The following is a 13,113-nucleotide window of genomic DNA, read 5'->3' on the forward strand; positions in this document are numbered from 1 at the left end:
GGATTGGGCTACATTTCCGAGCTTTTGAGGTTTCTTGCGGTCTTGGGCAGAGCAGGAGCCATACCAAGCTGAATTACAACCAGAAAGAATGCTTTCTATGGTGCATCTGTAAAAGTTATGAGAGTCACAGCTAATATGCCAAATTTCCTTAGTCTTGTAAGAAAGTAGAGGCATTGGTGGGCTTTCTTAACTATTGTGTCAGCATGGGAGGAACCAGGACAGGTTGTTGGTGATCTGGACACCGAGAAACTCGAAGCTCTCAACCCTTTCTATTTTGTCCCCATTGATGTAGACAGGAGCACGTTCTCCTCCGTGGTTCTTAAAGTCAATGACAATCTCCTTCGTTTTGTTGACAGGGAAAGATTACTATTGCTGCACCAATTGACCAGATTCTCTATCTTATTCCCGTACTCTGTTTTGTCATTATTTGAAATCCAACCCACTACTGTAATGAGGTCAGCAAATTTGAAAATCGAGTTGGAGGATTGTACTTGAAATATAGTATTTGAAATAAAGGGCAACATTGCATTTGCCTTTCCAATTATTGCTGAACTTGCATGCTAGCTTTCTGTGATTTATGCACAAGGACCACCCAATCCTTGTGTTACACCTTTCTCCACTTAAATAATATTCAGCTCCTTTATTCTTCCTACCAAAGTTCATAACTCCATATTTTCCTCCATTATATTCCATCTGCCAATTTTTTGCCCACTCACCTAACCGCTATATCCCTTTACATTAGGGGTGGCATGGTGGCACAATAGTTAGCACTGCTGCCTCAGTGCCAGAAACCCGGGGTTGATTCCACCCTTGGGTCACCATCTGTGTGGAGTTTGCACATTCTCCCAATGTCTGCATGAATTTCCTCTGGGTGCTCTGGTTTCCTCCTACAGTCTAAAAGATGTGCTGCTTAGGGTGCATTGGCCATACTAAATTCTACCTCAGCGTACCAGAACAGGTGCTAGAGTGTGGCAACTAGGGGCTTTCACAGTAATTTCATTGTAGTGTTAACATAAGCCAACTTGTGACTTTTAAATAAATTTTAAAACTTTTATCCTCACCACTTGCCTTTCCACCTATTTTTATGTTCTCCACAAACTTGGCCATTCACTTCTTTCATCCAAGTTATTAATATATCACTGGAAAGACGGAGGCTGAGCAGTGACTCGATAGAGGTATACAAAAATATGAGAGGCATAAATAGGATGGATAGTCAGAGGCTTTTTCCCCAGGGTGGAAAGGTCAATGACAAGAGGTCAAGGTTCAAGGCGGGATAGGGAAAGTTTTTTTTTACATGAGGGTGGTGAGTGCCTTAAACACACTGACTGTGGAGGTGGTGGAAACAGGCACATTAGCAATGGTCAAGGTGTACCATGATGGACACACAAAAAGGGAGACAAACAGAGGGACAGAAACCACATATGGGCACTAAGTAGTGGGTCTAAGTAAGGATTAGGAATCAGCGCAGGCTTGGTGGGATGAAGGGCCTATTCTTGTGCTGTATTGTGTTGTATATACTAAGTAATTGTGGCCCCAGCACTGATTCCCTGTGGCACTCCACAAGTTACAGGTTTTTCAGTTCAAGCTGCTTCTTATCACCATTTCACCTGACTGATGGCACTCACTTTCTCCACAAAACACAACAGTAATTACCATTGCTTCCAACAAAGACATGTGCTGGATCGCTGTAAGGCCCAATTCCAGTGCTGGTATATGCTGCTACTTGCACCTTATAAGTAACGTTTATTGCCACAACATCAATAATGCCCCGGTTAACAGTCTGATTGCAACACAGTTCAAGTGATTTCATGACCTGGAAAGGAGAAAAGACAAATTAAAATGGCTTAACAATAATTATTAGACATTGAGAAGTTTACATAGGGATCTGAAAGATTCTTTAAGGGAGTATAACAAGATTATCCAATTTTGGATAATCTTGTTATCCAACAGAGAATGAAGATACAGACTGAAAAGAAGCAAAAGGTGGGACACCATTAGATACACTTGGCTAAAGAATGCCCTTTGACTGCTTCCTATGAAAAGACAACAACTTTTATTATGTTAAAGGTGACTATAAATACATCATCCCAAAGTGCTCCACAGAAGCATTCAAAAGCAATATTGGACACTGAGCCACGTAACTATAATTACCAAATATATTAGTGAAAGAAGTATTTTGAGTATGGTGGAAAATTGAAGTGGTTTTCGGGAGAAGTGGGGGAGAGGGGGGAGTTGAAATTCCAGCGTTTCGGGCTGAGCCAGTTGAAGGCATGAGCAATGATGGAGCGATTAAAGTCCAAACCACGAAGAGGCCAGAATTAGATGAGCACAGGTACATTGTAGGATTACGGGGCTGGGAAACATTACAGAGTTCTGGATGGGGTGAGAGAATGGAGGGGCTTCAAAATGAGGATGAGGGTGACCTCGATTGAAGCAGGTCAACAAGTACGCGGGTGGAGTAAATGGGACACGAATGTGCAAAAGGATATGAGCAGAGTTAATTCAAGTTTACGATGCCGACCCTATCTTCTTCCTATTAAGTTTTAACAATTTATCCAAAAGGATGGCATGTCTGGAAAGCAGCAGTCTAGATTTCACGCAAAGTCCAGTGGAATTCAAATCCCAAACCTTCTGCTGTGAGGGCTGGAATTTGGGAAGGACTGGCCGCAGTACCAACCAGGTCAAACATTACAATGACAGGTTAACACAAATAATATAAAATTAGCACTTGAAACCCTCTTCTTGACAGCAAAAAAAGAGAAAGGTATCTCTCAACTTCAGTCCTATGATTTACATGAAACAATCAAGACAGGGTGAAGGTTTTCCTTTCACACAAAGGCCTCAACGATATTACTCCAGCTCTCAACCTCTTTCGCTCCCTCTTCCCCCTTCTACAATCACCGACATGCCACCAAAAGCTGAACAGTTAAAAGCATATATTTACTGGCAACCACTGGAGTAAGGAGAATGAGTCAAAAACAATGACACTAATTATTTCCTTTATTGAGAGAAAAACTGACCTGTATGTCACACTAACCGAGCGATTGATTGGGAGGCAAATAAATCTGATATGCTAGCTGTTCAGTGCAATACCGAGAGCATGCTGCACTGTTAAAAGTGCTGGCTTTGGCTGTGATAGCAAACAAGTACATGTGACTTAAGTGAATGGAAAAGATTTGTGACATTAAGAACAGCAAGCACGTTCCCAACTCCAGATCAACATTTATCCTTCAACCAACATGTGAATTAGTAAATTATCTTACTGTTGCTCAGAAATAAAAACTATGCTTTAACAGCACAAAAAGAAATTCATTGCCTGTGAATTGTCTGGCACTTTTTAAGAACCTGAATCGACTCCCTGGGCTTTTAAAAAATGGTAAAAAGTCTGACAACACCAGGTTTTAGTCCAACCTATTTATTTGATAATATACTCGCAAGCTTTCGGGGTTAGCCCCTTCGTCAGGTGAATGGAGAGTTCTGGCCTCAGACAGAGCATATAAAGCACAGACAGTTTAGAGATTACTGATTAGAATGCGAATCCTTACACCTAACATGCTGTTCAAGACCTGAAGTGGCTAATAATGAGTGGAAGGAGCACTGATCACAGTTTAAAGAGATGTGTATTGTCTCCAGACAGTACAGTAAGTGAGGTTTTGCAAACCCAGGCAAGTCACGGGGGTTGCCTGGGTTTGCAAAACCTCACTTACTGTACTGTCTGGAGACAATACACATCTCTTTAAACTGTGATCAGTGCTCCTTCCACTCACATTATCAGCCACTTCAGGTCTTGAACAGCAGGTTAGGTGTAAGGATTCGCATTCTAATCAGTAATCTCTAAACTGTCTGTGCTTTATATGCTCTGTCTGAGGCCAGAACTCTCCATTCACCTGACGAAGGGGCTAACCCGAAAGCTTGCGAGTATATTATCAAATAAATAGGTTGGACTAAAACCTGGTGTTGTCAGACTTTTTACTGTGTTTACGCCAGTCCAACGCCGGCATACCCACATCATGACTTTTAAAAAATAACAATACCATATTCTTAGTGACACAATCAACATTTTAAAGTTACTTAACTGTTCTGCTATAGTCAGCTTAAGGCTTTGCAATATTGTAAGAGCAGGTTTCTGAATAAATTATGAACTTTTAACACGATGAATCATTGTAATTGGAATATTAATTTGTAAATTGTGAAACAGCAAATGCACACCATTAAATTGGATTATCTACAGGCTTGCTGATACATTACTGAAAACTGAATGAATGTGGTCAAGTAAAATTTAACAAGTGTTCACACATCAACAGGTGTGGAAAATATAAGTACATTTACTAATTCAAGTACTAGCCCCATTACCAGGATTTCTTATGAAGTCAATTCATGGAACAGGCTTTGATACCCAGCTATACACGTTCATCTCGGGAACAGTAAAGGCACGCCATGTGTTTCTGTGACAATTCATCACAATGCTACGTAGAAAATATCCCACCATAAGAGAGCACACAGCGTATGTAAAAGTACAGCTGTTCAGAAGACTGTGGTACACTCATCAACATAGCAGCTGCATTTACTCATTTATCTGAGTCAAGCCAGAGCAAAAAGTTAGTGCAAATAAATGTTGCGTTGCACACAGCTGTCAATACACAGGATATTAATGTTTGTTTTTGCTTGTATGAAACAACTTTAGATTTCAAGGTGATAACATACTATTCAATGTTGAGCAATAAATTCAAATATTAACTACTCTGACTGCAAGTCCAATTTGTGGAGGTCATATGACAAAACACACACTTGGCATCTGAACAATGTTAGTATTGAGGAAACTAAGACATCCTAAGCAGTTTCCCAAAAAGTCACTTGCTGATGAATCACATTACTCAGTTCCACAAATAGTGGCTGACAGACACAATACCATATCGCTAGGTGCTTACTGGAAGCTCAATCTTTCATAACAAGTAGCAAATCGCCTTGTGTACAGAGTGACATTTAGTCACAAAATGCAAGCCTGCACAATGGCATTTCAGCTGGAAATATAAGACCTATTATTAACCTTACAATATGTCTATTCACCAGGCTTCCATTACATACGATTGCCGTTTAGTTTAAAATCCTTTGCAAGATGATCGTTTTGCCAGTTTTGAGTTTGGTGCGCGCATTACAATGGCATTAAGCCCACATCTGAAGGATTAATGATTACAGCACAAGTGTAAAGGAATTTCTGAAGGCTAAGCTTCTGATCATGCTTCTTAAATCATTTATAAAAATATACTTGTTACAAAACTGTAAAGAAGCAAATCAATTCATTGTACTGCGCTCTCATTACAACAGTAATTTGGATTTAGCTTTCATAATTACCAGTAACCTTGGCCCCACACATCAATGAATTTTACATTACATAAACAAGTAAGCATCTTGCATCTCAAAGCACAGCAGTAAAAAGATTAGGAATTCACTATTCCAAGGAAAGATATTCAAATGGATACCAAACAATATTTTTCACTGTACATAAACTAAATAATAAAATAATAAACAAAGTTTTCTTAACTATGATGTGGAGATGCCAGCATTGGACTGGGGTGGGCACAGTAAGAAGTCTCACAACACCAGGTTAAAGTCCAATTGGTTGATTTGAAATCACGAGCTTTCAGAGCACAGCTCCTTCATCAGGTGGACTTGTATTTTAACCTGGTGTTGTGAGTGAGACTTCTTACTGCTTCTTAACTACAGCATCACATAATACATGTGACAATAATAAACCAAATAAAATAGGAGAAATTGCACTATGTAATAGTAAGAACATCTGTAGGGTCAAATATCAAATTATGTCCATTATTTTAAAAGGAAGGAATTAATCTGCCTCATAAGCTGGTTTTGTCATTAAAATAACACGCATAGGTTATAATAACTGTCTTTCCATTGCCAAAGATGCCATCTTGATTCCAAAGTACCACCTCCATCATGCACGGACACTCTGGTATGAACTATGCCAGATATCAGATAAAACAGGCAAATTATCAGCTCACATGCAAGACCTGATAAACATTACAAAAGACGTGGCTACAAGGAAACCAAAGCTGGAACCTGCATATCCAAGGGAATCTGACATTCAGGAAAGAAAGGAAGCTGGGAGAAGGTGGTGAGGCAGCTCTGTTCATTAAAGAGGGCGTAAGTACTGTAGTGAGAGATTACCTTTATTCCAGAGATCAAGATATAGAATCAATTTGACTGAGTGAAGGAACAGCTAGGGCCAGAAAATACTGGTGGGAGTTGTGTGGTGGCCGAGAAAACATTAATGGCAATGTAAATCACAGTATAAATCAGGAAAGTAGAGGTACGTACAACAAAGGTAATACATTAATTATGGGAGATTTCAATTTACATGTAGATGAGGTAAACCTAATTAATACTAATGTTGCAGAAGATGAATTCCTGGAACGTGTACAAGATAGTTTTCCAGAGCAAGTATGTTATGGAACCGACTAGGGAATGAGGTATTTGGATCCAGTATTGTTCAATAAAAAAGAGATAATTAATAATATTGTTGTAAAGGAACCTTTAAGAAATAGTGACCATAATATAACAGACTTTTACATTAAGTTGAAAGTGATCTAAATCAGACACTCTGATCTTAAATCTAAACAAAGGAAACTATGAAAATATAAGGAGCGAATTGGTTATGATAGCTTGGGAAATGTTAAAAAGTATGACTAACATTTAAAGAACACATACAGAGTTTTCATCAAAATACATTCCTTTAATGCACAAAAACCCAGCAAGGTGTGTCCCAACTGTGGCTAATGTAAGAAATTAAGGATTGCATTAGATCAAAGGAAGATGCATAAAAAGTTGCCAATAAAATTGGAAAGCCTGAGAACTGGTAGCATTTTTGAATTCTGCAAAGGAGGACCAACAAATAGAATACCAGAGTAAACTAATGAGAAATATAAATACAGATCTGTAAAAACTTCTATAGGTTGGTAAAAAAGAAAGGATTAGGGAAAACAAATGTGGGTCCATGACAAAGGGAATCAGGAGAATTTATAAATGGGGAATAAGGAAATTGCCAAGATATTAAATAAAAACTTTGTTCTTGTCTTCACAGACATAAGAAATAGGAGCAGGAGTAGGCCATCTAGCCCTTCGAGCCTACCCCGCCATTCAATAAGATCATGGCTGATCTGTCGTGGCTTGAAAACCTCCCAGAAATAATGGACAATCGAGGCACTGACGTAAGATATTAATATTAGTAAAAAAGAGAGAAGTCAGTGGGACTTGGTAGATAAATCCCCTGGACTTGATCTACATCCCAGAGTGTTGAAAGGGGTAGCAATGGAGGTAGTAAGTTTATTTATTACGCGAGTAGGCTTACATTAACACTGCAATGATGTTACTGTGAAAATCCCCTAGTTGCTACAATCTGCACCTGTTTGGGTTAATGCACCTAACCAGCATGGCTTTCAGACAGTGGGTGGAAACCCACGCAGACACAGGAGAACTTGCAGGCTCTGCACAGACAGTGACCCAAGCCGGGAAATCAAATCTGAGTAGATGCATTAGTGGTCATCTTTCAAAATGTTATAGTCTCCGAAATGGTTCCTGCAGATTGGGACATCATCCCACTGTTTAAGAAATGAGGAGAAAGAAAACTGGGAACTGTAGACCGGTTAGGCTGACATCAGTCACAGGGAAAATGTTAGAGTCCATAATGAAGAATGTGATAACAGAGTACTTAAAAAATATCAACAGGATTAGACAAAGTCAAAATGGATTTATGGAAGGAAAGTCATGTTTGACAAGAACCAATCAGGGTTTTGAGGATATAACTAGCAGAATACATATGGGGAATGTGGTATACTTAGACTTTCAAAAGGCTCTACAAACAGAGGATAGTCTCAGAATAAAGGGAAGTCCATTTAGGACTGAAATGAGGAGGAATTTAGAACATAAACATAAGAACATAAGAAATAGGAGCAGGAGTAGGCCACCTAGCCCCTCGAGCCTGCCCCGCCATTCAATAAGATCATGGCTGATCTGTCGTGGCTCAGTTCCACATTCCCGCCCTAGAGGTTGGTGAATGTTTGCAGTTCTCTGCTCCATGGGCTGTGGGGGCTCAGTCATCAAGTATGTTCAAGATGGAGATTGACAGATTTCTACATATTAAATACATCGAGATATATGGAATAATGCAGGAAAATGCTGTGGAAGTGAAAGCTATGATCTCATTGAGTTGCAGAATGGGCTCAAAAGGCTTTTTCCTGCTCTTATTTCTTATATTCATATGATTTATCACACCATAATCTCTCCAGTCACTTTCAAAACCAGAGGTGCACTTCCCCTTTAAGAGCCTGAGGTGCAGAAGTGCAAGGTAGCCTTAAAAAGTGCAGACTTTGCACAAACTTACATCCATTGCTGAGGCTTGTAGCTACTTATAATGTGCAGAATGTTGAGTTGCAGGCTACTTTTGTCAAAGAGCAGGCATCATGAAGTTTGTACCCTGCCTGCTTCTGAAAAATGGTACAGGCTGATCACATATTGCAATCCGTGTGTTGCCAGTCTCTATCCAATTTTGTCACCAAAGGGTTGTGTGTGAAAATGTTAATGTCACTAATATCACACAGTGAGATTTCAGACCATTAGCATTCACATCAAAAAATGTTTAAGTACAAATTAGTCAACAAAGAGTGATTGGGAAAGAGAAATTTGTTTCCATGGGATTGCATTATACCCATTCCACAAGGGCAGGCAGTGCTGAATGGCTGTTACATATATGACCCACCTGGCATCTTCATTCACATGTGAATCAATCTCTCCCTCCCTGTCTGCCTCCAGCACTGTTGTTTCACAGCTCCAGGGACTCAGGTTTGATTACAAACTTGGATGATTGCTTGTGTGGAATCTGCACATTCTCCCTGTGTCTTCATGGATTTTCTCTGGGCGCTCCGATTTCCTCCCATAGTCTATGCTGGTTAGGCGCATTGACCTTGCCAAATACTCCCTCAGTGTACTCGAACAGGCTGGAGAGTGGCAACTAGGGGATTTTCACAGTAACTTCATTGCAGTGTTAAGGTAAGCCTACTTGTGACACTCAAACAAACTTTAAACTTCATGTCGAGATCCAAGAAATTGGGTTAATGAAATTTTGGAGAAAAATATACAGCACTGGATTTTTCCTTTGTTTGTGTTCCTAATGTTCAGCTCTTTTTATCAACACCAGAATCTATGCACTGTGGCAAAAAGCCAAACAGGATAAAATAATTGCTCTCACAACTCAGCTTTCTCCAGGACATCCAGTTCCGACAGCGGAAATGATTCAATTCACAAAAGAAACACCACCCTCTCACCGCAGTACCTCAAATGTCTTTGAGTTCCTTTTGTCATGTGATCAGGCAGTGCTGTTTTCGTTTATAAAGGATTGAACGAAATATGTCAAACTTTCCTTTAGATTACAATGTGTTTTCGATCTTATATATATGCATATACTTCCTTTTAGGGTAAGAATGGGCATCGATTGAATTATCAGCCCTCAAAAAAAGGCAGCAGCTGAAGTAATAAATGCATTTGCAAAAAACAAGAGCTGAGAATAATGGTCATCTCCATTTACAATAGAGGTAAAATGTGAACGTGTATGATGTATGTAATCAGCATTCTATCCAGAAGCACAAGATTGGAATAAGGTGACATGCATATAAATGAGCAGTATTTATTAGTATTTGTGAAAATATTCACCCCAAGCACACACGCATTGATATATCTATCCAATCTGGAAAATATTTCCCTTTAAAACCATCAATTCCTATATCGCAAGAACAGAGTATGCTGGAAAAACGCAACAGGTCTGGCAGGACCTTTTGTCTCTTCATCAGAACTGACAAAGGAGAATCTGTTAGATATTAAAGTGCAGCCATGAGATATAAGTTGCTACATGTTATTGCAATCTTTTACAGCTATACTTGAACGTCTAACACATGCTTCCGCTCTTCAGTTCTTAGAAAGTGCCAAAAGAACTCAAAGTTAATTCTGCCTTCTCTCCTTCCAGATGCTACCGGACCAGCTGAGATTTTCCAGCATCTTCTGATCTTGTTAGATTCCAGCATCCACAGTATTTTGCTTATTTTAGTTCCCAGTGTAAGCTGCTTGATTTATCCATTAACTGATCAATGCAGAATTCTTAACTCAAGGATGAGCGCAGTTCATCAGTTTGGGTCCAGTTCGCCCAGGGATGATAATACAGTTTGGGCTCAAAGGACTGTTGCTTTGGAACACTGTGTGGACCTGTCATATGCTGTGCTGATAACGACTTGTATTTACATAAGCAATCTTTGTAAAATTTGTGGCTCTTAAAATCTGCTTTAAAAATATTCAAAGATTCTACTTCTTTCTGGGTGCAAATCGGCCTTAGCAGTCATCATACGTGCCCAATGGAATCCTATCAAACTTGCCAGATGATGAATGGGGTCGTCATTGCCTCAAAGATGAATCAGAAAGTCGGTCTACATACACCAAATATATGTTAGGGGTGGACAATAATTATTGGCCCTGCTAGCAAGCGAGGCTCATATCCCATCCAAGGCGTCCCAAATATTTGCATTCTAAAATAAAGAGGTCCTTCCTGAAATAATCTTTAAAACTATTTCTCAAATTTATACTGATATCCTTTTGATGTGTCCAGTTTAATCTGAAACAAAATCCTATCTGCACCATTTGTTATTTTGCACATCTCAGCGAGATCTTCCAAGCTACATTATTTGCGGATTTTAGCATTCAAAATTCCTCTGGGGTGAAAGTGCAATAGGAATGGCACGATACAGGGTATCCCAGCGACTCTTCTCTCACAGCCATTTTCATCTTTTCCAAAGGTTTCTTAATGTGGGATGTTCTCATCTCTGGTTAAAACGCAAACTAGGTTGGTATTTTCCAGAAGTAGCTGGCCATGGGACATTAAGGAAATCAGACAATAAAGAAAATATACCTCTGGTTGGGCAGCTTTGTATCAGAGCCATAAATTGAAAGTTAAATTAGTGGAAGTGGGAAACACAAAAGTGGGAGATGTTTACAACTCTGTTCCTCAAAAGGCAACTGCTGCTAGATTCATTGTTATTAAAGGCTACAGGAGCCATTAAAATTGCAGTATTTTCAGCTGGCCAGAAAGTTTAGCAGGTTGACACTTCAATACAACTGTTGCTGACTTTTGGACGATGTGTTAACCAAGGTTCAATTGTCTCCCTCAAAATGATTTAAAGGGTCCACTAACTTGAAAGTGTAGAGAAGTTCCTTTGGAGTGATTTTTCTCCTGCTCAGAAGTACCACGAGCTTTAAGCCAAAATAAAACATATTTCAGACTTGGCATTTTTCAGCCGATGCCAGAAGCAACTTTAAGCCACAGTCTGTACCCTTACAGAAGATTCACAAAATAAATGAAACAGCAAATTCATTCAGTCCTATTGAGGATGTTATTGCTGAAGCAGCGTTTATTTTGCCACTGTTCAAATCACATTAACATATTTGGAAGCAAAGTGAGAACTGAAAGAATGACCCACAGTGACCGCCTTCACACAAGTCTCGTTCCATCAGCACTTTTTTGTTGTTCCTTTGACTTAAATAAAAGTCTGGTAGCCCTTAAATGCAGCGAAGTTGTTGTTAAATTACCTTGAGTTCCACCCCGCCACATTCATCACTCAATTATAAAATAGGCTTCAGTAGCCTAACCCCCACTTTTAGCAGCTACTTCATCCCATTGATAGTATGTTTTACAGTAAGTGGTTGAGCTTGATGGCTGGTGTTGGGCAGCTATTCAATTCATCTTTTTTGTGGCCATTGAAACCTTTGCCCAAGTTGGACTCCCCTAACAGTTCCTGAAATTATTCAGGGAGATGAGCTATGCAGGCTCATCAAGTCTCGTCAGGTTTGATAAATATCCTGAGCTGAGTTAGCTGATTCTGGCTGGTTAGTGATGGCAAGTGGAATATAACAATTGGTCTCTATGTCCTTGTGTAGAACAGTAAAAGATCAGTAAGGGTTCAGTCTCCTGATCACTGTTCAGAAACATGTGCTGGGAAATTAGGACGTTGGCTGAAATCAGGGTCAGGTTTACAGTCCCGTGAATTTACATTTTGGTCAATTCCGGCAACGTTACTTGGCCAACGTACTAGATGGGTGAAGAGTGTCAGTGGGTTTAAATACCAGTAGATAATTGCAGGGGAGAAAATGAGGAAATTGGATTTACACTTTGAGGGAAACATCGTTTTGAAATTTCTTATCTAGCCAACCCTTTCAACTGGTTCTCTACCACTGGCATCCTTTATACTAAAAAATGTTAACTCAACTAAGTTTCAAAAAAATCAGGCTCCCATTTATTGACTACAGCTCAGCCTTCAACACTATTATTCCCACTAAACTCATCTCCAAATTCTGTGGCCTGGGCCTCAGCACCTCCCTCTGTGACTGGTTCTTGAACTTCCTAACTCAGACCACAATTAGTAAGGATAGGCCACAACACTTGGACCCTTAGAGGATGAGAGGGGGGACTTACTGGTGGGGAATGAGGAAATGGCTGAGGCCTTGAATAACTTTTTCGCTTTGGTCTTCACAGAGGAGGACGTGAATAGTTTGCCGGGTTTTAACGATGGAAAGATGGTAGGAGTGGAGGGCCTGAATGACATTATTGTTACTAGAGAGGCAGTGCTAGACAGACTAGAGGGACTGACTGTGGACAAGTCCCCAGGACCGGATGGAATGCATCCAAGGGTTCTGAAAGAAATGGCAGAGGTGATCGTGGATGCCTTAGTGATTATTTTCCAAACCTCACTGGATTCCGGGGAAGTGCCAGAAGATTGGAAAACGGCTAATGTTACGCCGTTGTTTAAAAAGGGTAGCAGGCAAAAGGCAGGAAATTATAGGCTGGTTAGTTTAACATCTGTTGTAGGTAAAATGCTTGAATCCGTAATCAAGGAGAAAATAGCGAGGCATCTTGAGAAGAATTGTTTGATAGAGCAGACACAGCACAGTTTTTTTAAGGGGAAGTCGTGCCTGACGAATTTATTGGAATTCTATGAGGATGTGTCTAGTGCGGTGGATAGAGGAGAACCGGTGGATGTGGTGTTTCTTGATTTTCAGAAG

General features: G+C 39.9%; 1 protein-coding gene across 1 annotated transcript in view; it reads right to left on the minus strand.

Annotated features, from left to right (window-relative positions):
- The window catches only part of mertka (c-mer proto-oncogene tyrosine kinase a), a 127,330-nt gene that overhangs the window by 33,004 nt on the left and 81,213 nt on the right, over positions 1-13,113 (minus strand). Inside the window, exon 9 of the mRNA XM_080193392.1 lies at positions 1,654-1,813. Coding sequence (XP_080049518.1) covers positions 1,654-1,813 — 160 coding nt within the window. The remainder of the gene's footprint in view (positions 1-1,653; positions 1,814-13,113) is intronic.

This window comes from Carcharhinus amblyrhynchos, chromosome 7 (genome assembly GCF_965287045.1).
Source record: "Carcharhinus amblyrhynchos chromosome 7, sCarAmb.v2.hapA, whole genome shotgun sequence".
NCBI lineage: Eukaryota > Metazoa > Chordata > Chondrichthyes > Carcharhiniformes > Carcharhinidae > Carcharhinus > Carcharhinus amblyrhynchos.